Source organism: Telopea speciosissima, chromosome 2 (assembly GCF_018873765.1).
Source record: "Telopea speciosissima isolate NSW1024214 ecotype Mountain lineage chromosome 2, Tspe_v1, whole genome shotgun sequence".
Classification (NCBI taxonomy): Eukaryota; Viridiplantae; Streptophyta; class Magnoliopsida; order Proteales; family Proteaceae; genus Telopea; species Telopea speciosissima.
The window spans coordinates 34,522,327-34,547,272 of NC_057917.1; the positions used below are offsets into that span (position 1 = coordinate 34,522,327).

At 40.6% G+C, this 24,946-nt stretch overlaps 1 protein-coding gene across 2 annotated transcripts in view; it reads right to left on the reverse strand.

Annotated features, from left to right (window-relative positions):
- LOC122651848 (RING finger and transmembrane domain-containing protein 2-like) overlaps window positions 1-24,946 on the reverse strand; it is an 82,579-nt gene that overhangs the window by 17,900 nt on the left and 39,733 nt on the right. For both annotated transcript variants that reach the window (XR_006331523.1, XM_043845405.1), the window contains exons 4-6: window positions 11,578-11,666; window positions 11,305-11,469; window positions 11,049-11,126 (exon numbers count right to left, since the gene is read on the reverse strand). Coding sequence is in view for 1 of the 2 variants with exons in the window: in XM_043845405.1 (XP_043701340.1) it covers window positions 11,049-11,126; window positions 11,305-11,469; window positions 11,578-11,666 (332 nt within the window). In the remaining variant the exon portion in view is untranslated. The remainder of the gene's footprint in view (window positions 1-11,048; window positions 11,127-11,304; window positions 11,470-11,577; window positions 11,667-24,946) is intronic.

Here is a 24,946-nt window from a genome sequence, read left to right on the forward strand (position 1 = left end):
CCCATTAGAACTGGCCTAGGGATGGTCCAGAATAAAGTAATCAGAACTGGCCGAAATGATAAGGTGGAAAACATAAACAGATCTGCTTAATTCAGTTGAGCTGGCAGGTTGAAGTGAGCTGACCAATATCAGCACAGACTTTCAAGCAAGTAAGCCTACTCCAGCCAGCCCAGATCACCCAATTCAATAAAATCATATAGGTCACCAGTTCAATCCAATTTTAAAGAAATCCAGATCTAAATCAGGACTTGCCAGATTGGATGGATGGATCTATATTGTGTACCATATAGATTACTATGATGAAGATTAAGTGCGTGGTTCTGATAAATAGAATGTTTAAAAGACGGGGGAATGCTTAATTCATGGTGGGTCATTGAGAGGTGGGGTTGCAGATCTTCTTCTTATATACCAATTTCTCTCAGCTCAAGTGTCTTGTAGATCTAGCCAAAACAGAAAGTCTCTTTGAATTTCTGTGTTTTTTGGGCCTAAATGAAGGAGATAATTGCCAGTTCAGTTTTCCCTGTTGAGTATCAATCATAAATCATAATCAGGATCAGCCCAAGGGATGCCAATCTGAATTAGACGTTCCACTAGAGTTGATTCCAATTTTTTGAAATCATGTTGACATGTAACTATGATGTCCTATTCCTTTTTCAACAATCTGGATTGATCTCCTTGACATGCCAGATGATCGGGGCACTGGGTCAAAACTTCAGACCCAAATGGTGATGTTGCTGAAATTTAGGGGATGTAATGCTTGAATGGTTGTTATGATTAAATATAGGTTTCCATTCTAAAAATTCTGTTTTGACCATCAGGTTTCATCTTGCATTAAACATTGAGCCATATTAAGAGCAATGCATTGTTATCCTTATGTATACTTTGGAATGATGGGAAACTTTAGGATAAGAGGAGCTGTTGTGACCTTATATGTATACCTTGGAAGAAAGGATTGTGTTTTCTACATGTTTTGAGGAGATATTCCATATTGAGATTTTTCATTTAAGAAGAAAATCCTATTTTAACCATCTTAAAAATAGCAAACTCTACTGGATGGGTTTCTAATCAAGGTTTGTGGCGAGGTCTCATGGTTACTTGTAAATTCCAAACTCTACTTGATGAGTCTTTAGCTCAAATTGGTAGTGCACTTGGAACATGAGCATATTCCAAGGGGATGGCGGTTCAAATCCACCAAGGCCCTTTTTATTCAACTGTTCATAGTATAGTCAGTGTTAACAAAACAGGAATTTCGTGAATGGCTTGAATGATCAATGAGATCAGTCAAGCTCTCTATTTATAATAATAATAATAAAAGAGATTACAAAGGGAAACCATGTTCATGACACTGTTCATGTGAACAGTGTCACAGCCCAAATTACAATTCTACCCTTGTTCAAAAGTACATAAATAAAGCATAAATAAAATACCAAAAATACCCTTATAATATCGGGTAACACATCTCAACACTCCCCCTCAAGTTGGGGCATAGATATCACACATGCCCAACTTGACTAGACTAGGATAAAACAACTTCCCACTCAACCCTTTGGTGAAGACATCAGCCAGTTGATCTCCAGACTTCACAAAAGGGATACAAATCTGCCCACTCTCTAACTTCTCCTTGATGAAGTGTCTGTTAATCTCCACATGTTTGGTACGGTCATGCTGCACTGGATTGTGGGCAATGCTAATTGCTGCTTTGTTGTTACAGTACAACATCATTGGAAGATGAACAGAACCACGGATATCAAGGAATAAACTCTGAAGCCACAGTAACTCACATATGCCCTAGGCCATAGCACAGAATTCAGCTTCAGCACTAGATCTTGCCACAACATTTTGCTTTTTATTCCGCCATGTGACCAGATTTCCTCCAACAAAAGTACAATAGCCGGAGGTTGATTTCCTGTCAGGGTTACCACCCCAGTCAGCATCTTTGTAAGCCTCAATGCGAAGATGGTCATGAGGAGACAAAAGGATCCCCTTTCTGGAGTGACTTCAAGTAATGGAGAATACGAAGAAAAAGCATGACCATGTGAGTGGAATAAGGATCATGCATGAACGGCTCACAAGACTCACAGCAATGGCAATATACTGTCGGTGTGGGAGAGATAAATCAGCTTGCCCATCAATCGTTGATATCTGCCCTTATCAACAGGTTCACCATCCTTCTCTTCCAGACGGGTAATAGCTTCCAAGGGAGTGTCACAAGGATGACAACCAAGCAAACCAGTCTCTGATAGTAAATCTAGAACACACTTTCTCTGGGAGAGAAAGATGCCTTTTGGAGAACGGGCAACTTCAATCCCAAGAAAATATCTTAGCTGTCCTAGATCTTTTATGTCAAATTCCCGTCCCAAGAAAGCCTTCAGGTGAGAAACTTCATCTGTATCATTACCAGTCACAACTATGTCATCAACATAAACTATGAGAAGAGTGACCTTTTCTCCCTTTCACTTGATGAACAGAGTGTGATCAGCATTACTCTGTTTGTATCCACAGGAGACCATAGCTTTATGAAACCTACCAAACCATGCCCGTGGAGATTGCTTCAACCCATAGAGTGCCCTTTTGAGCCTACAAACTTTCCCATGGGTCTTGTCAGAGGAAAAACCCAAAGGAACATCCATATAAACCTCCTCTTCCAACTCCCCATGAAGAAATGCATTTTTTACATCCAACTGCTGTAGATCCCAGCCAAAGTTGACAGCACAAGACAATAAGACTCGGACAGTGTTCAACTTCGCAACAGGGGCAAATGTCTCCTAGTAGTCGATCCCATAAGTCTGAGTGAAGCCTCTGGCCACAAGCCTGGCTTTATATCTATCCACTGTTCCATCTGGCTTCTACTTGACAACAAATACCCATTTGCACCCGACTAGTTTCTTACCCGAAGGAAGAAGAACTAGCTCCCATGTCTCATTTTTAAGTAAGGCCGTCATTTCTTCCATCATGGCTGCTTTCCACTTTGGATCTGCAATCGCCTCTTGCCATTTCTGAGGAATAGAAACAGAGGAAAGAGAAGAAACAAATGCACGATAGGAAGGAGATAAAGCATCATAGGAAACAACATTGGAGATGGGGTGTTGGGTGCATGACCTAATGCCTTTACGAACAGCGATAGGTAAGTCAAGGGAAGGATCCTTACCAGATGATGGAGCAGGGTCTGGATTTGGATCAAGTGCAGACGATTGTGGAGGTGGTATGGTGGTGGTGGTAGTCTCAACTTGTCCTATGCGCTCCCGAGTATATACCTTATCAACAGGGATTTGACTGACTGGTCTATGCTCCCCCTGAATAGGAGCCACTGTAGGAGCTGAAGTTACAGAAGGCTCCCCTTGAATAGAAGCCGGAAGAATAGCAGACACATCTTCAAAACCCTGATCCTGCTCCCCCTGAAGAGGTGTCTAGGAATAATATGACAAGGACTCATGGAAGACAATATCCATGGAGACAAAAGTACGACGAGAAGGTGGATGGTAACACTTGTATCCTTTCTGGGTCGCAGAATAGCCCAGAAAAATACATCCAAATGCTCCGTGGATCAAATTTCCCACAAGGATGATGATTGCGGACATAGCAAACACAACCAAAAACTTTGGGGGGAACCACAAAGGAGGAGGAACCCTGGAGGAGATCAACGGGGGAACGACCATCAAGGACACGGGTAGGCACACGGTTGATGAGATAAGCCGCGGTAAGAATGGCATCACCCCAGTAGTGAGAAGGAACCTGCCGTGCAAACATAATGGCCCGGTCTACCTCAAGGAGAAGTCTATTTTTCCTTTCAGCAACCCCATTCTGGGCAAGTGTGTCAACACAGCTGGTCTGATGGACAATACCATGTGCGGCCAAATAAAGTTGGAACTGACCCTCCATGTACTCTTTGCCATTATCACTGCGTAAAATGCGCAAGGTGGCATTGAATTGGGTCTGAACCATACGATGAAATAACTGAAAACAGCGGAAGACCTTACTTTTATGGCTCATCATGTACACCCAAGTGGCACGAGTATAACAATCAATAAACGAGACAAACCATCGATGACCAGAAAGGGAAGTACAATGGGCAGGCACACATCAGAATGAACCAAAGCAAAAGGAGACTCACTTCTTTTATTTAATGAAGAATAACTGGACCGAGTCTGTTTGGCCAAAAACACAAGCCTCACATAAAAACTCATTCCTATTACAATGCTTAATCAAGCACGGAAACAAAAGAGACAAAGTACTAAGGGATGGATGACCAAGTCGACAGTGTCAGAGATGAAGGTCATGGGACGAGGTGGACTATAAATGATGAGCTGTAGAGGAAGCCAAATGCAAAGTAGAAGGCTGACCCGGGTCAAGTAAGTAGAGACCACCCTGCATCTCACCACCCCCAATCATGCACCCCGTCTCCAGATCCTGTATGACACAATGAGAAGGAAAAAAAGTCAGTGTGCAGTTCAGATCTCTAGTTAGACTACTAATAGAGAGAAGGTTGGTAGAAAAGGACGGAACATGCAAAACAGATTTTAATGAAAGGGTAGAGGAGCAGCGTATAGAACCCTTCCCATTAATAGGAGAAAGGGAACCATTAGCTATTCGAACACTGTCTTTGCCAGAAGATGGAGAATAAAGATGAAATACATGGGAGGAGCCAGTCATGTGGTCAGTGGCACCGGAATCTATAATCCAAGGACTGCATATAGCCGATGCACACAGATCATCGACCGAGTACCGAGGCAAAATTAGAACCAGGAGGGGCAACAGGTGCAAATGCCGTAGTGGAGGCAGCGGAAGAGGCTCGTAGCATGCGACGGAAAGCTAGGAGCTCATCCTGAGTAAGCCCATTATCAGATGAAGGGGCAGCAGCAGCAGTAGTAGGAGAATCAGCCATATGAGCCTTGGGCTTAAACTTCCCACGGGCTTTCTTTTCCTTAAAATCAGCAGGCTTCCCATGGAGCTTCCAGCATTGAACCTTAGTATGATAGAGCCTATTGCAGTGTTCACACTTGACAGGACCTTTAGGGACAGCAGTACCACCATCAGTAGTGGTAAGAGAAGGAGTACTGGAAGCAACTTGCAAGGCGGATCGATCAACAGTAGAGGAATGCAGCATAGCAGCCCGACGAGATTCCTCATTATGAACTAAGGCAAAGGCCTGCTCTAGGGATGGAAAAGGGGACTGCCCAAGTACTTGCACCCGAATAGGATCAAACTCCATATTTAGTCCAGCCAAAAAATCATAGACACGTATTTTGTCAACGTGTTTGCGATAGGCAGCCAGATCAGTAGCAGTAGAGGGCTGATAGTGGGAGTAATGATCCAATTGCTGCCACATGTTCTTAAGGGCAGCATAGTATTTGGAGACAGAGAGCTCCTGTTGGGTAGTGGCATTAGCCTTCTTTCTAATCTCATAGACTTGTGCATCGTTCCCCGTGTGACCATAAGTCTCTTTGGCACCATTCCAGATAGTATGGGCTGTGTCCAGTATAAGAAAATTGTCTGAGATATCCCCTTGCATAGAATGGATCAAGTAGGACATCACCATCGCATCAATAGATAACCACTTGTTGAGCTGAGAACCCTCTTCTACTGGTTTAGTTGTTGTCCCAAGAAGATGGCCAGTGAGGCCACGGCCAGCTACTGTCAAATAAGTAGACCGAGACCACTTTAGGTAGTTAGAGCCATCAAGTTTGATTGGGGCAGCAAGGGGAAGAAAATCAGTCCGGGGCTGGCCATCAATGCCAGAAGAGGTCGAAGAAGAATCTGAACCAGTCATTGCAGCAGGTAACCAATCTTCAATGAAGCAACAAACAGCCAAAAAAAAATCCAAAAAAAAAATTCTGGAATCGACCCCCAATAGAAGAGGGCTGTATTGGAGCAAAAAATCTCAGATATGTAGGCTGGGAATGATGTCGCATGAAGGCAGCAAGGGTGCCAATCAGATGCAGCAGGAACCAGCAGCCCAACTCCAAGATCGATTAATGTCAGGGTTTTGAAAAAAAACCTAAGAAGAGAGATCGATAAGGGGCTGGGGTCTTCAACCAATCTGATGAAGTGAATAGGGGCTGAGAACAATATCAAATAAAGATCCCACAATAGAAGATGTAGCCGAAACAGATGTAGAGGCCTGATCTCCAAAAAAAATAGGAATCTTCAAATCGTAGACAGTTCTTCAGCTCCACTCGATCCAAAAAAGAGGCATAAAAAAGGAGGTATGTTGGGGCAGCAGCTAGATCATTACGATCACCTCAGTAGTGCTGCCCTAATGGGAGAAGAAGAATCAAAAGAAAGGAAGAAAGAAGAAGGGAAGAAGCTCGATGGAGGGAAGGAGAAAAAAATCAAAGGGAGGGAGGTGGATTTTGAAAACCTAAATCAGAGTGTATTTGGCTCTGATGCCATGTTAACAAAACAGGAATTTCGTGAATGGCTTGAATGATCAATGAGATCAGTCAAGCTCTCTATTAATAATAATAATAATAAAAGAGATTACAAAGGGAAACACTGTTCACTACACTGTTCATGTGAACAGTATCACAGCCCAAATTACAATTCTACCCTTGTTCAAAAGTACATAAATAAAGCATAAATAAAATACCAAAAATACCCTTATAATATCGGGTAACACATCTCAACAGTCAGTTATGACATTGACCCACACAAGAACCCAAATTTAATGGCATCTTTGAAATTTGACATATTTTTATAATTACTTTGGTTATGTTAATGAGATATTTTAATTTTATGCTAAGGTTGGTAAGAGAAAAGGATTTTACAAGTATTTATTGGTATAATTTAGAAAGAAATGGCATTATTGTAATTAATATCAAATTTGGAAGACAGGTTTTACCAAACGACATTTTTGTTCTATTATTGTTCTGAAAACGTTCTTCAGACCATTACCAAACGGCCATTTTCATACACAGAATGCTGTTTCAGACCAGAAACGCCAAAGAACGTTTCTGGTCAAGGACGGGTGTTCTTTACTCAGACCGTTACCAAACTCAGCCTAAGGATAGAGTCCTACATTTACTTTGAGTTCATGTTCATATTAAACTAGATCAATAAAAAATGGGGAAAATTTCTCACTCCCAGATACTTATCCTATATCTACTCAAGCTCCCCTACTCAAAGTTTCTTTTCTAATTCTCCCAGAAAATCAAACTTTGACCTCTCTTACTCTCCTATTAATTCTAAATCCCTAAATTTCCTTTGTACCCCTCACCTCCCCTACTACAACCCCTCAGGTGGCCCCCCTCTCCCATTGCCTCCCTTCGAGACTTCCCCAAACACTCCACCCTGCACCTACCCCTACCCCCACCTCTGCCCTCCGCCCCTTTCCCCCCCCCCCCCAACCTCTCACCCCTGCCCTATGCAACCCCCACCCCGTCTCCCTTATCTCTGCTCTGCCAGTAAATTGTCAATGCTCATGGCATGGTTCGAGATCATAGTTTCCCAAGTTTCCACGACAAAACCTATATGTACTATTATATCAACCAGGTTTCGACATATTTCAACAATATTTCAGAAATTTCAAAAATTTCAACCAAAAAATACCAAGTTTTGACCAATTTCAACCAGCCTAGTTTCGACCAGTGCATGACATGTCGAATTTTGCCCAAAAAAATACCAGGTTTCAGCCGAGACCTGGGAAATCTTGGTTTCCTGGTTGGTCAAAACCAGCCTCGGAACCGAGTTCTTGAACCTTGCCCGGTGGCAACGTCTCCAACGAAAAGACAGGAATCCAATGCAAATGGTCTTGGGATAATTGCTTCCTCTTTCAGGGCACCTTCGCCACCTGGTGGGCCATTAGCTGAGATGTGCGACCAAGCACGATGCATGTCTGCTGTGGTGGTGGTGGCGGCAGCAGTGGCAAGAGTAGTTAATGTGATGGTGGAGGCCTCAATTTGATGTCCAGTGGATGATGGGTTACTAGTGGTGATAAAAGTGGGCAGCCCCGGAGCACCTACGGTTTCATCTCCATCAGAAGTGCTACAGCAGACCCTTGCTTCAGTCCCCGATGGCAGGGGTAGCAGCAGCTCCACGTTCAATGCTGTTGCAGTAAAGTCAGATACTGCATTCCAGTGGCTGAACCAGGGTAAATAACCACTGGTAAACATAAATGACTGGTTTTATTTTTCCTAATCTCTTCTCATCCATTCAGTTGGGACCTACAATGGGTTGTTCGCCATTTCTGAAGAAAAATTTTTCTTTTCAGTAGTTATTTTTCTTCTGCTTTCCTGGGTTACTGTTATCCATTATTTGTACATCTAAATTCTGAGATGAAAAAATTTTACCAAGAAAGAAGAACAGAGATAGTCGTTGCAGGGAAAAAAGCATAGGGGCCTAGGGGGTGGCGGTGGGTGGGACTAAGGAGGAAGATAGAAGGTGAGTAGTTTCCTTACTTTCCTAAGAATGAGTGGGGCTGACAGAGGGGTCTTTCAGAGAGTCTCTTTTCTCTTTAAGCAATAACAACTGATTGTAGGTCCTGGATTTTATAACAGCTGGTTCATGTCGATGCTAATAAAGACGAATTTTGTGACAGGGTGGGGAGAAGAAATGGATGGTGGGGCAGGGTGAGAAGTGGTGACGGGGCGAAGTGGAGGTGACGGTGGGGTGGAATGTTGGGGGAGCATCGGAGGGAGGCTACTGGGAGTGGGGTGCCATTGGAAGGGAGGGGAGCAAGGGTAATTTAGGGATTTAGAATTGATGGGGGAGAAAGGGAAGTGAAAGTTAGCTTTAATGGGGGAATTAGAAGAAAATTTTAGTAGGGGAGCTTTGAGTAAATATAGAGGTAATACAAGGGAGATAAATTTTCCCTAGAAATTTCAAAAATAAAAATCATTATACAACAATTTTGAAAAGCTATGCCATTTTGTTCACAGGAATCTTGTAAGGAACATACTAAAACCTAGGTGCCTCAGATGCCAATAATAGATGAGGCACAAAGACTTTATTTCTCATTTTGAGGTGTACGAAATGCAAGGTTCAAGATAGCCTGAGCTTGAAACTGAAAGATTGCACGAAACCACGAAATTTCAGTCAAAACTTGGAAGGTTTTGGTTATTGGTTTCAATTGATGGTTTCGAGGCCCAAATGGGCAAATTAGTTCCCAAAACTTCTAAGAAACCCTATCTAGGCCTTAAATATAGTGGAACCCTTAGATTTTTAAATAAAAAACACATACAAAATATGGTAGTTTGTCTTTGGAACCTAGGTTGGCACTGTACTTGGTACGTTGTACGATGCTGTATACACAAAATTTATTACTAGAACACAGATAATTCACAATTAAAACACTTAAAATATGCTTTGGGAATGAATAAGCATCAAATTAGAAACCATTTCATAATTATCAAATGTTATTCTTGATAGTTCATTACAAAGATATGGGAGTGTTTTGGCCAATAATCCCAAAAACTGAGGTTTTCTAGGAAGTTTTCCTCTTTCGAGTCGAAACGAGTGAAATGATAACAACATAGTTGTCAAGGCGATAAGGCGACCCAAGGCGACCCAAGGCGGTGGAGAGGTGTCTACGCACTTAGGCGACAAGGCACCCTCAAGTGAAATTTTTTTTATTTCCTCAAGTGTTATTTTTTTTATTTCCCCCCTTTTCTAAAATTATTTACTGTGCTACAATATACCTGATATCATCAAAAATCAACATTAAGCCTCCTCAAGTCATCAAAAATCAGCATTAAGTCACCTCAAGTCATCAAAAATAGGCATAGAACTAGAAGACAATAGAATTGAAGAAGCAAGCTATTGGAAGTTTGAAACAATCAAAACATACATTTGGTTTATACTTTTCTTAGAAAATATGATCTTATCTATAAGTAATTAAATTGCTCTCGATTTAGAGAGATGTTCTTGTTCTCTAAGAAGTTTGACTAGTCAAATGATTTTTAGTTTTACATGAGACTTTTTGTATTAGTTAGAGCACAAAACCAGCTTTCCAACAAATCCAAAATTGTTTAAATCTGATTTATATTGAAGAAGTTATGTTCCAGTCAAACCTTATTTGGTCTACGTGAATGCTGTCAAATCGCTGTGAATGAAAATATTTTTCTATATATCAAAACAAATGAATATTCAGTTTTTGGTTCTTAGCAATGTTTTACCATATTAAGATTTATAGAATTTTTAGATTTGAGAAAAAACCCCAGCATTTGAAAGTTCAAAATTTCACCTACCGTTGAAAATCCAGTTTTTGTTCTTGAACTGGGGGGTTGACTTTTTATCCTTTTGGAATTTTAACTACTTTTATTGGATTCAAATAGGGGGGCATTTGCTTATTTATGAATAATATCTAAGTAACTGAAATTACAAAATTAAAAACATTTACTTATATGATATTTGGCATAAATAAGGGTCAATACCAGGTTCAATACCAATAAAACCCAGTTCAAGGCCCTACGATAAGGCAGTTATCGCCTTGGGCCCAACAAAACCGCCAGGATGCCTAGGTGGCGCCTTGACAACTATGGATAACAAAACTTGAAACATGGTCAAAAGTTCTTCCAAACTGCTGAATTTTGATCGAAACCATGCATTTTATACAAAGGCTTTGACCGAAACGATAACGAACTCTGAAGCATGGTCGAATTTTGGCCGAAACTGCAAAATTTCAGTCAAAACATTGCACTTCTTCAACATCGCAGGCTTTTTCGTTTCGACAACCTGCGAAACCGAAATATTTTGGTTGGTTTCGTGAAATTTCATTGAAACCTTGTACCATGACCAAATGTCATTCTGATTCTGACCAATTTCCTCATTACTTTATCAACAAACATATAGTTGTAACAAAGTAGATTAAATTTTCCCAAAGACTAGAACATACTTCCTGAACCACTTCTTTTTTTATTGCCTATATGTAATTTCACATGACATAAGTACCATAACATATTTAGATCAGGCAAAGAGGAGGAAATGAAGTAAAAGCATCATATAAACATAATGGATGAGAATAATGGAATATCAAGGTTTGAAAATTTAACTACACTTTAGGGACATTGGGCTACAGAAAACTAAATCTAAAGTAATGGACCTATTTATCCTACCTGTTCAGATGTAGCATAAGAACCGTAGTGGACCTCTTTTCGAGATAATGCCTTTAAAGCAGCAAAGAATGATTGTACCTGAGCATTAGATGCAGAGAAAAGTTAAAAGTACAACATACAATACAACCCCACTAAAAGCCCATGATCTTCAAAACAAATTTCTTAGGATAGCATACAGGCAATAAAATCACGCAGAACCAAAAAAATAAATTATAATTGGTCGGACACAAAAGATTGTGTTCATGGGAACTCATACCTTCTCAACAACTGACGTAAGCTTAAATGTTAGGTACAACCCTGTAGTTAATGATGAGAAAAGGCTGCCATACTCCTTGTTCAAGAAAAAACGGTACCAGACAGGTGTTGGTAATAAAGCACGATACAGTAGCAGCAGGTACTCAACTAGAGTTAGCATTTGACCCTGGATAAGCCAAGCAAGGTTTGAACAAAGAAACTAAAGATATAAAATGAAGATAATAGTATATTGTAAAGTTATTTCACAAAATATACTCTTTAAGACAAACCTTACCTGCTTACGATAATTACGGCCTCTACTGTTTTTGTAATACATCAGTAGAATACACTTGAAAACCATAGCTGCCTGCCGCACCATAGTGTCTGAAAAAATGAACCAATTCTGAAGTAATGCTCCCAAAACATACACTTTTATATCTATAGAAATGGAAAATGATCCATACATAAACTCGATAAAGCAAGAACGACAAAGATCTTTCATAACACATTCAGCTAAAACAAAAAAATTGTTCAAAGAGGTGGCTGGCACCCAGAAAGAAATCTACGAACATGTAAAGATCCCCCCCCCCCCTTTTCTTCTTTTGATAGGTATGTAGAGGATAAATTTTGTAATGAGGCATTGATGTGGTTCTAAATCACCTAGGCATTACGGTTCAGACCACTAATAATACCAAAATCGCAATGACAGGTTTAGGAACTAGAAAACAGAGAGTTAATTAAGCAGGAGCATAACAAGCCTCATGTAGCCAGAAATTTGGTCAAGTAGGCTGTTAGGGATAGAGTACAAACCATAAAGTCTGATTCAGATTTGACGATCAAATCCTAAGATACCATGTAATTACAAAACTAGTAAGTAACCAAAGTAGAACTCAGATTCAGTAACTGACAGAGAATAGCAACCAAAAACCAGGAAATAGAAAGTAGAACCAAAATCAGATTTAAAAAGCAGTGCTGGACATGAATCGTAACAGCTAGAACAGGCACTGATATAGGAACCCAAATACATAATTGAAGGAATAGTAACCAGAAACAAACCAGCAACTAGAACTAGAAGCCACAGGTCAAGGGAAAGGTGCAGAAACAGGTTAACATGTAGTTACCAAATCAATGACCTGAATCTGGTTCTGAAACAAAGTAGAAGAGTTAGAAATCTCAGAACAGAACATGCAACTGATAGAAAACAGAACTGAGTATCAGTAGCATGAAAACAGAATAATACAAGAGAAAAGACTGATATACACACAAAATATATGTAGAAAACTGACCTAAGAACTGAAGAGAAAAGAAGAGAACTAGAAGAAGGATATGTTCAGGAGTCCCATCTAATCTGTAGGGCAGGAATCCCACCAAGGGCTTCACTGCATCTTACAGCAAAGGAGCTTTGAATATCATAGAACTAACAAGTGAAAGCTATGTTTGAATCTCAAAATTGTGGGGGAGCTGTGTACCCTCCTGCTTTTTATTTATAAAACTAACAAATAACAGAATTAAGGAAACTCACAAGCACAGGCTAAGGAAAGCCCCATTACAACCTTACTATTGAAAATAGAAAGTCTCTAGAAACTCTAAGAAAATAGAAATATGCACCTAATTTCATTAAGTCTCAATTCCCTCATATTTGGAAAAACCCAAAAACGCTTAGTCCATGACAAATATAAACCAAATCTTGAACAAATCTTGACTCATAAACGCTTAGTCTCATATTTGGAGACTTAAATTTGACTCTTAACTTGAACATATCTTGACCCACAGGTTCAGTTGGACCCAAAAGACAAAACAAGCTGCTCTTCTTCTCTTCTAACTGGAATTCTGCATCAACTCTCCCTGGCTTTAAAAAAACACTTGGCCTGGAGTTTTGTGAAGTTCTCAACACATTATGTACATCCAGCTTGGAGACTTAAATTTGACACTTAACTTGAACAAATCTTGACCCATAGGTTCAGTTGGACCCAAAAGACATAACCAAACCCAAAACAAGCTGTTCTTCTCTTCTAACTGGAATTCTGCATCTACTCTCCCTGGCTTTAAAAAAACACTTGACCTGCAGTTTTGTAAGTTCTCAACACATTATGCACATCCAGCTTCATTTCATAAAAAAAACTCGGGCAGCTCAGAGATATTAGGAATGTAATCTTCAAGTCTAGGAGATTTCTCTTTGAAGAACTGCTGAGGAATCACAAACCCTACTTCTTCAAGAACAGCATTGTAAATGTTGACGGTTTCTTGTAGAGTGTCCTTGACTTCATCTTTGCTCTTGGCCTCATCTTCCAAGTTCCAATACTACATCAACCTTGTCTACAGCCTTGTATTGACTTCATCTTTGCTCTTGGCCTCCTCATTAGAATCTTCTACCTGTTGATCTTCCATCTTCGAATCTTTAAGCATGGTCTCTTCTTTGTCAGCACAGGTCACCGTGATCACTTCAGCTCTATCCCAAAATTAAGGCTTCACTTTGTTGATTGATGCTGCTTTGAGCTGAGACTCAGTACTTTCAAGGTCAACTCAGTTTGTCCTTTGTACCAAATATAGTGGATGTGGTGCAGTCAAGAAAGGCTGCTGCCAAGATCGATTCTGGTTTAATGAAAAGTAAAGAAAGGGGCCACGGTTGGAGGATTTATGTAGAGAAAATGCTGCAAATGAAGGGGGAATGAAATGAAGGATTGTGATGAAGGAGGCTAACTTACTTGGTGAATTTGGTTGTGTAGTTGATTGAAGATGGTGATGGAAGCTGATAAGGATAGATATGTGGCAACTAGAGATCCACTAGTGCCTTAGCTCTTGGAGATCCACCTTGGATGTGTTAGAGTTGTTAGAATATCTTGTATAGGGGTAGTTCTGTCATTGTCATGTTATAAGACATGACCAAGTTGTATTTTTCTTGTTCTTATTTTATTTTCCTTTACCTCCCTAGGGAGGCCTGTGTAATTTGGAAGAGATTATTAATGAAGTAATATGTGTGTTGAGAATAACTCAACACACAATCGATTCTCCCATCCTCTTCTCTTCTTCTTCTCTTCTCTTCCCTCCTTCTTCTTCTTCTTGCTGTAAATCTCATCTCTCTTACTAGATTCGATCCATCTTTAAGCTCCAACATGGTATTAAAGCTAAGCAATCTGGTTTGAGAGTCGACTAAGCTATGCTGTCTTGTTCTTCACCTCTCTTTGGAACCCTAAGAGGACAAAGGGTTCCATTAGAGGCTGTACTATGTGAAGTATACACATACTACACTATTTGGTGGTTCATTCTTCAAACCCACACACCATGGATGGAGTTTAGTGGCTGTTGTTGAAGATTGAAGCTCTTACAGCCACCCAGTTTTTTCCGCCAGCTGAAGGAGTGGTTCTCCTATTTCTCCCTCATCTTCCCATCTTTTGGGAAGAGGTTTGCTGCTTGTGGATCGCCTAGGGGTACTCTTTTAAACCCCCTACCACTCGGTTGAAGAAAGGACCTGTTTGAGGAGTATAGCTCCAAATTGTGACACTCTCAAGGTACCGCCAGCTCTGTTTTTTGTCTCTGGTTTGATTCGTTGTTGAAGCTAAGTATATTGGATGTGTGTTGGTGTATACGAATGGAGTTGTTTGTTCCTTTTACACCTATTGTTGCTATGGACTGAAGGTTATTGGGTATTAGAGCAGTTTGGTTGATGTTATACAAGCCTTTACTCCCTATACACTTGCTGTTTTTGGTATTGATTCTCTGTTTGGTTGATTTGGCTGTTTGGTGACTTGTTTGCTGGTCTGCCTATTTTGTTTGGGTTGAGGGTACTCCCCATTTGAGTAGTCCACTATTGTTTGCTGAAGTGTCTGCCCATTATGTCTACTGTGTCTGGACAAGATTCTGAGGTCAGTGGACCAACTACAGCTGGCAGCCTAAGTAGTGGTTTCCCAACCATGGCTTCTTTTGATAACCCCAACACCCAAATCTCTGTTGTGAAGTTGGACAATACCAACTACTTGGATTGGTCTCGTTCTGTGAAGTTGTCCTTACGCAGTAAGGGAAAGTTGGGCTACATTACTGGGTCAATAACAGCTCCTGCTACAACTGATCCAGGCTATCTCAAGTGGGAGACTGAGAACTCCACTGTTATGACTTGGCTGATATTCTCCATGAAACCTGAGATAGGCAGGAGGTTTATGAGTAAGGAGACTGCGAAAGATATTTGGGACAGTGTCTCCAAAGTTTTTGATAGAGTTGGAGATGCAACAAAAGTGTATCAAATTCTTCAAAAGATCATCCATATGAAACAGGATGATGGGAGTATATCTAAGTACTACAACTCTGTTATTAGCTTGTGGGAGGAATATGATCACTATAACAACCTCCAGTTGTCCAACTCTGATGATCAAGCAAAGGTCTACAGGACTCGAGAAAAGGAAAGGATCCTTATTTTGCTTGGAGGTCTTAACCCAGAGTATGAGCCTCTTCGCCTGCAAATCTTAGGAAGATATCCCTTTCCATCTCTGGATGAAGTGTGCAACTACTTGCAAAGTGAGGAAACCAGGAGAACCACTATGGATATTGCACCATCAACAGAGAGGCCTGCTCTTGTTTCCAATTCCCACAGAGACTGGAAAAGTGGGGGGAAAGGCCAAGGGCTACCTCATGGAGATCACCGTGAGAGATACAAATGTGATCATTGTGGCAAGCTTGGACACACCAAGGACAGGTGTTGGGATCTTCATGGACAGCCCCCTGGTATGCGTGGTAGTTCATCTAGTGCCCGTGGAGGAAAGCGAGGGGGAGCTAGGGCTCACTCCGTGACATCTGAGTCTGAGCCACCTGGATCCCAGTCGGCTCCTGATTCCCTCTCACAGGATGATATTGCAGCCCTCCGTCGGCTGATGTCTCACCTTGGAGCGTCTGCTACTGGTTCTACCTCTGGAGGATCTACTACTTCTGCCTTAGCTCTGCAGGTCTCATCTACTCCTCCTACTGCACCCACCTGGATTATTGACTCTGGAGCCTCTGATCCCATGACTGGTATGTCACAGTACTATGATTCCTACTCCATTTGCTCTGGCCGGGACAAGGTAAGGGTTGCTGATGGTTCCCTTTCTTCTGTCTCTGGTAAGGGTAATGTGCGAGTTACTCCTTCTATTTCCCTTGAGTTTGTCCTTCATGTTCCTGATTTTGCTACTAACCTATTATCAGTGAGTCACCTAACCAAATCCTTACATTGTTGTGTCACTTTCTTTTCTTCCTATTGTGTCTTTCAGGATTTGGAGACAAAGAGGGTTATTGGCAGTGGGACTGAGAAAGGAAGACTCTATCTTCTTGAACCAAGGTTACCTGCCCAATCTACTGCTGCAGCTTATGTTTGTGGTCAGAGTGACCGTAGTACTTTGGAGTCTATAATGCTTTGGCATCAGCGTTTGGGTCATCCCTCTTTTGTTGTTATGAGGAGACAGTTACCCCACTTGTTTACTTCTTTCCCATCATCTTATGTTTTTCAGTGTGAATCTTGTATTTTTGCTAAATATTGTCGCACATCTTATCTTTATCATGGTAATAGATCTACTGCAGCTTTTTCCCTGGTTCATACTGATGTTTGGGGGCCTTCCCCTACTACTTCTTTATCTGGATTTCGTTATTTTGTTTCATTTGTGGATGACTATTCTCGGTCTACTTGGACTGTTTTGTTGAAACAAAAGAGTGATGTTTGTGATGCTTTTAAGGATTTTTATCAACTTATCAGTACTCGGTTTGGTACCCACATTCAAATTGTTAGGTCTGATAAGGGGGGTGAGTACATGTATGGGGGGCTCCAACAGTTCTTTACTGATAATGGCATCCTCCATCAACTGGCTTGTGTTGACACCCCACAACAAAATGGGGTGGCTGAGCGCAAAAATCGCCATTTGCTAGAAATCACCAGGGGTCTTCTCTTTGGTATGCATGTGCCTAAGACCTTCTGGTCTGATGCACTTCTCACCACTGCATTTCTTATTAACCGGATGCCAACTCCACTCCTTGGCTACAAATCTACCCTGGCTCTTCTTTCTCCTCAATCCTCAGCTTTCTCCTTGCCTCCGAGAGTCTTTGGTTGTGTTTGTTATGTTCATGTCAACAAATCAGCCCGTACCAAGCTTGATCCCAAAACTCTCAAGTGCATCTTCTTGGGCTACTCTGATTCAACCAAAGGGTATAAGTGCTACCATCCTCCTTCCTAAAGGCGACTTCTCTCTAAAGATGTCACCTTCTTTGAGTCTATCCCTTATTTTTCTTCCCCTCAATATTCTGTTCAGGGGGAGAGTACTAACAGTGAACAGAACGCTGATGTCATTCCCTTTCTATCTCCCTTGCCTACCTCTACTTCCCCATTCCTATTTGATATTGGAAAGTACAAAGAAGTGGATTTTGTTGATGATGCGGATGCTGATGGTGTTGTTGATATTGATGCTAGTAATGGTGGTGATGCTACCAGAAAAAAAGAATACAAGGGAATAAACTAATGTTGATGGTGTTGTTGATATTGATGCTAGTAGTGGTGGTGATACTAGCAGAAAAAAAGAATACAAGGGAATAAGATTCAAAGAAGATGGTGTATTCACAAGAGGTGAATGCTTGTTGAAGGGAAAAGGGAAGCAACCATGGTATAAGCAACCCTGCCAAAACCCCTCTTTGGATCCACATCCTCAGTCTCATCCTCCTCAGTCAGGTAATTCCTCTCCTTCTGAATTAGATCTTCCCATTGCTATGAGAAAGGGGAAGAGAGCATGTACTAACCCCATAGCCCAGTTTGTTTCCTATGACTCCATTTCTCCTACATGTATTGTTTTTTCCACTCCCTTTGAGTCTTCTTCTATTCCCAAAAATGTCATAGAGGCCTCATCCGATCCAAAATGGATGCAAGCAATAACTAAGGAAATGGTTGCTCTAGAGAAAAACAATACTTGGACACTAGTTGATCTTCCTGGGGGGAGAACTCCAGTTGGATGCAGATGGGTTTATACAGTCAAATATAGATCCGATGGTACAGTGGAGAGGTATAAAGCTAGGCTGGTTGCAAAAGGGTATAGTCAGGTGTATGGCATTGACTACCAAGAGACTTTTGTCCCCGTAGCTAAGCATAACTCAATCAGGGTTCTCCTTTCGGTGGTAGCCAATAAAGATTGGCCAATGTACCAATTAGATCTGAAGAATGCATTTCTTCATGGAGATTTAGCAGAGGAAGTGTACATACAGCCTCCACCTGGTTTTAAGTGTCCCTCAGCTGAAGGGAAAGTGTCGCTTGAAGAAGGCTCTCTATGGCCTCAAGCAGTCTCCTAAGGCCTAGTTTGAGAGATTTAGACAAGCCATCCTGAAGAATGGGTATTATCAGAGTCAAGCTGGCCATACCTTGTTTATCAGGAGAGATAATGGTACAGTTACAGCTCTCATTGTCTATGTTGATGACATTGTGGTAACTGAGAATGATGTTGCTGAGATAAACAGATTGAAGTCTTATCTGGCTAGACAGTTTGAGATCAAAGACCTTGGACTCTTGAAATACTTCTTGGGTATTGAAGTATCTAGATCAAGGAAAGGGATCAACATTTGCCAAAGGAAATTTGTCTTGGATCTTCTGAAAGAGACAAGGATGATGGGGTGCAAACCAGCCACTTCCCCCATTGATCTGAATCATAAACTTGGTGATGAATGTGGTTCTTCTCTTATAAATGCAAGCAAGTACCAAAGGTTAGTTGGGAAACTAATCTATCTCTCCTTAACTCGACCAAACATCTCTTATGCAGTTGGAGTGGTGAGTCAGTTCATGCATGCTCCCAGAAGTGGACATCTGGATGCAGTGTATCGCATCATTAAATACTTGAAATCCTATCCAGGAAAAGGTCTTCTATTTGCCAGTCATAACCATTTGCAGATTGAAGGCTACACAGATGCTGATTGGGCGGGTTCAGTTTCTGATAGGAGATCTACTTCTGGGTACTGTACCTTTGTGGGTGGTAATCTAGTTACCTAGAGGAGCAAGAAACAACCAGTTGTAGCTAGATCCAGTGCAGAGGCCGAGTTTAGGGCCATGGCCCATGGAGTATGTGAGCTTATATGGCTGAAAAGGCTTCTTCAAGACTTGAGCTTTGAAACTAAAGGGCCAATGAAACTTTATTGTGACAACAAAGCTGCCATAAGCATTGCCCATAATCCGGTTCAACATGATCGAACCAAGCATATTGAGGTTGATCGTCACTTCATCAAAGAGAAGCTGGATTCTGGGTGCATTTGTACTCCCTTTGTGAAGACAGGTGATCAAGTAGCAGATATCTTCACCAAGGGTCTCACTCCTAGTCTATTTAGTACCCTATTGTGCAAGCTGGGAATGTATGACATTTATTCTCCAGCTTGAGGGGGAGTGTTAGAGTTGTTAGAATATCTTGTATAGGGGTGGTTCTGTCATTGTCATGTTATAAGACATGACCAAGTTGTATTTTTCTTGTTCTTATTTTATTTCCCTTTACCTCCCTAGGGAGGCCTGTGTAATTTGGAAGAGATTATTAATGAAGTAATATGTGTGTTGAGAATAACTCAACACAATCGATTCTCCCATCCTCTTCTCTTCTTCTTCTCTTCTCTTCTCTTCCCTCCTTCTTCTTGCTGTAAATCTCATCTCTCTTACTAGATTCGATCCATCTTTAAGCTACAGCTGGATGTAATTTTGCTAAGTCCACAGCCCACCTAAGATCCACAGGATGTGGTCTTTCAAAGAAAGGTTTCTTTTTTTCTTAAAATTCTGGTTGCCAAAGAGGCTCCCACGATTTCTTTATATAGGGGAGGAAAAGGTTCAGTCGAACCTTTGGTCACATGCATCTAAAAATACATGGACTGTTGGAATTCCCAACCTAGATGGAATTCCAACACCTAGGAACAATCCCCCAAAAATCTAGAAACTAATTCCCATACATAGGAACTACAAACAAGAATAATAAATCTACCGAGAGAAATGGAAAGTCATAAGGCTAAACCTAGAGAAATGAAAAGTCACAAGACTAAAGTGAAAAATCATAAAGCTGTTCACTTGTGGGGCCAGATTTGTCCACCCAAGGAGTCCACGAAATTGCTGTGAGGGCCAGAGTTACTTCAGTCCAGGCTGGACAGAACTGGGCTGGACTTGAACCTGGGCTGCAGGCCTAGTCAGGGGGGCAAGGAGGCCTGCGCCTAAGATGGTACATCGTGGAGCGCTTGGCTGGGCCTGACCTGGGCTTGGCAGGGGCTGCCGATGGCCCTGCATCAGGATGTCGTACTAAATGTGAGTCCACATTGGTGCATCTCAACATAAACAACTCCTGACAATCTCCTGAAGTCCTGATCACCTCAACCAATTGGCTAAGAGTATTATGATGATCACCGCAGGCCATAGCTCTGATATCCATTGATGAGGTTCTAAGCAAGGTTTAAAGTATTGGTATCACATATCGTATCGGTGAGGGTGACTTTGAGAGACATATCGTATTGTATTGGAGATACGTATCGCACGCTACAGATACGCATGAAAATGGTCAAGATACACATAGAAATACATTTTTGGAGGAAAAAACAATATAAATAAACAATATTGCAGTTTTAACCAAAAAAAAAAAATTTATTGCAGTTTGTTTCCTTGATTTGATTCGTTTTTCAGCAAGGAATCAAAGCCCAAGCATGAAATTTGAAAGAATATGTCACAAATTGAAGTTTTGGATGAAAACTTGTCCATCCAAGTGCTGTTGATGCTTTCTGGTTTCTGGAATCACGATTCTGTAGTCACATGTGCCTTTTAATGTGTGTATCGCAATGTATTGAGCCGTATCGGCCGATACGATGCGATACGTATCAATACTTGAATTTTTTTTCAACCCCTAAATCAATCGTGATATACCAAAAAATAGCATCAAATCATATCGAGAGTATCGATCATATCGTATCGCACCGTATCGGCCGATACTAATTGATACCATTTTTTTTTTAAAAAAAAAAAGAGACGTATGTCATTGTCTTGTATCGATACCCTGCGATACCGATATGTATCGGCCTAGACGAAAAGATACGGTGCGATACTTTAAATCATGGTTCCAAGTCACCAAGGCATTAGGGTTCAGAACACCAATAAAACTAAAATCGCAATTGACAGGTTTAGGAACCAGCAAAAAGAGATTTATTTTAAACTGGAGCAAAATAAGCCAGATGTGGCCAGAAATCTAGTAGAGTAGGCTGTTAGAGATAGAGAACAAACCTTAAGAGTCTGATTCATCTCTAACATTCAGATCCTAAGATATCATGTAGTCACAATAAAAAAGCAAGGAACCAAAATAGAAACTCAGATTTAGTAACTGATAGAGAATAGCAACCAGAAACCAGGAAATAGAAAGTATAACCAAAACCAGATTTAGAAAGCAGTATTGGACAGAAGTAGTAACTGCTAGAACAAGCACTGAAATAAGAAATCAAATCAATAATTGAAGTAAATAGTAACAAGCAACAAACACAACAAATAGTAACTCGAACTAGCAGCCGCAAGTAAAGGGAAAAGTGAAGAAACAGGTTAACAGGTAGTTACAAATCGATGGCCTGAATCTTGTTCTGAAACAAAGTAGAAGAGTTACAAATCTCAGATCAGAATATGCAACTGATAGAAAACAGAACAGACAATCAGTAGCAGGAAAACAGGATGATAAAAGAGAATGGAACTGATATATGCAGAAAAGGTTGGTAGAAAACTGACCTGAGAACTCGAAGATGGATACGTTCAGGAGTCCCACAAGAACTGCACAGCAGGAATCCCACCAGGCTACCTTGGCATCCCACCAAGGGCTTCATTGCATCTCATATCAAGGACCTCTGAATCTCAGAGAACTGACAAGCAAAAGCTATGATTGGATCTCAAAATCATGAGAGAGTTGTATAGACCCTTCTCTTTATTTATAGAACTAAGAAATAACAGAACTAGGAAACTCTCCATGTGCAGACTAAGGGAAGTCCCATTACAACTTAACTCTTGAAAATAGAAAGTCCCTAGAAACTCTTAAGAAAATCGAAATAAACACCTAATTTCGTATAGGCCTCAAATCCCTTATATTTAAGCTTATTGATTAAACCATTTACAATATAAAACCAAAAACACTTAGCCCATGACCCATATAATACCCCAATGGGGACTTAAATTTGAGTCTAACTTAAATCAATCTTGAACCACAGGTCAAGTTGGACGCAAAAGAGCAAGTTTTTCTTCTCTTTTGCTGGAATTATGCATCAGGCCTCCAAAACACCTTGAAGCTCGTCAAAATAGAGAGTCCTATCATGAGGCATGTTGCATAGAACTGGAGGATCATGATGTGAGGCATAAACTTTCTTCACCGAGACTGTGCCTTCTAAATTGTGGTGACAAGAAGAGATTACAGGTCCATGCCTGCTAGAAATTTCCTTACCAACAAACAAGAGTGATGCAGATAACTCCCATAATTGGGGCATATTTTATTGGGAATAAGCCCTGGGTTAGGTTATGTATGTGTTGGGACTTTGATCACCATGTGTTTTCATTGTAATGGACCCCTTTAATGGGCCTAAACATAGGTAGAAGGGGCAGGCATATGGGATTAGGCTTAGTCAGTTAGTTCTTCTTAATTTTAAGTTGTTTAATAGGCTTTAAATTCCCTCACCTTGCATGAGAAGGTTTCCTTTTATTATTATGCTTCTTATTTATGTTGCTTAGCAATAGGAATTTATTTTCCTATTCATATTAGGAATATGCTCTAGTTTTTATAAATAGCTTGAAATGAGCCAAGGCTCCATATGAATAGATGAATAAAGTTTTGAAATTTTCTTCAATGGATACTGTGTGATTCAGTAGGGGGTGAGATATCCCTGGAGGGCAGTGAGATTCTGTACCTTGTTCGTGGGAAGCCATAGTTATCCTTCTTTTCTTCTTATATTCTGTTTTTACTGCTAACAAGGTACTGTTTGAATCTCCCACCGATTGCTACTCCTATGTTTTGGTTATTCTCTGATTTATGTGATTCAACCAGTGTTAATCAAATGATCTTCCTAAGTATTTTGAGGTTGCTGAATTACATCCAAGGTATCATTGTTTACATCCCTGCGGCTACCCTGTTTTAACCCTATTTTCAGTCTGATTTAATTACTCACCTGAGACTGATTTGTACATCAGATCAAGGGGAGTTTTAGGACATTCAAGGCCCTCCTAAAAAGGACCTTCGACCAGAGTTTGGTTAAGATCAGATCACTTGAACTGCTGATATTGATTTTCTCCCCTGTCTGTCCTATTTTATGTTTCAGACCTGAAGTTTCTCAAATTACATTTAATCTAACCCTTAGATATGATTTATATAATTTCTGCTTCAGATTTGGTTATTCTTTAATTACTCTTAATTTGACCCTTGGATCATCGCTGTATTAAGATAATTCACTCTATTTGTTTGTGAGTGAGTGTCAGAGTCTGACCTTCATATGAGAAGGTTGACTTTTGTTGACTTTTCTGATTTGGGTGACTTGAAATCCTGTAAGAGGGGTGTATAACCTGAACTTAGGATTCAGCCTACCTACCCCGCACCAAATTGGTATCAGAGCTATGGCTACCCCAAGTACTAACTCTACAGGAGATTAAAATTCAAATGCAACAATTGGGTGATATGATCAAGGGTCTGTTTGATCGAATAGTATCTATGGAGTCAAATCTAATCAAGAGTCTGGATGAATGATTGGCTCGAATGCAGTGATGTTTGGGCATCCCAGAATCATCTATAGCACCTCCATTGAAAGTGAAGAGACCTCCTTTAAAAGCAACAGAACCTGAAGTCGAGGTTAACCTTGAAGAGATTCCAGCAACCGGTGATGAAGCGGAAGAAACAGTGCTTGAAGCTTCCAAGACAGAGGATCAACAAGTAGAAGATTCCACTGAAGAGGTTTCTATTGAAGAAATCAAAGCATACAAAACTGAAACAGTGAAAGATGATGTAGTGATCGAGGACACTCCACAAAAAATCATCAACATACATGGTGATGTTCTTGAAGAGGTAGAATTTGCGGCTCGATTCTTTAATGAGAAGGCTCCCACAGCTGAGGACTCTATGGATATGACATTCAAGGTTGATGCTGATTCAGAGATTGAACACACAGAATTCATCATGCCACCAAAGTTCTTTGAAGAGAAAGCTCCACACCTTGAAGTCTACATTCCTAACATCCACGAGCTGCTAGAGTTCTATTATGGTTTGAAGATGGATGTTCACTGCATAAAGTTAATTCCTCGATTTTGTAAAACTCAAAAACGAGTTTCTTCAAGCCAGGGAAAATTAATGCAGAAAACTCACATAAATGGGCTTATTTTATTGGAAATAAGCCTTGGGTTAGGTTATGTATGTGTTGGCCTATGATCCCATGTGTTTTCATTGTAATGGACCACTTTAATGGGCCTAAAATATGGGTAGAAGGTAGGCATACACGATTAGGCTTATTTGGTTCTTTTTAATTTATGTTGTTTAATAGATTTTTAATCCCCTCACCTTGCGTGAGAAGGTTTGCTTTTATTATTATGCTTCTTATTTATGTTGCTTAGCAATAAGATTTTTCTTCCTATTCAAATTAGCAATATGCTTAAGGTTTTATAAATAGTTAGTAATGAGCCAAGACTCCATACAATTTTTGATGAATAAAGC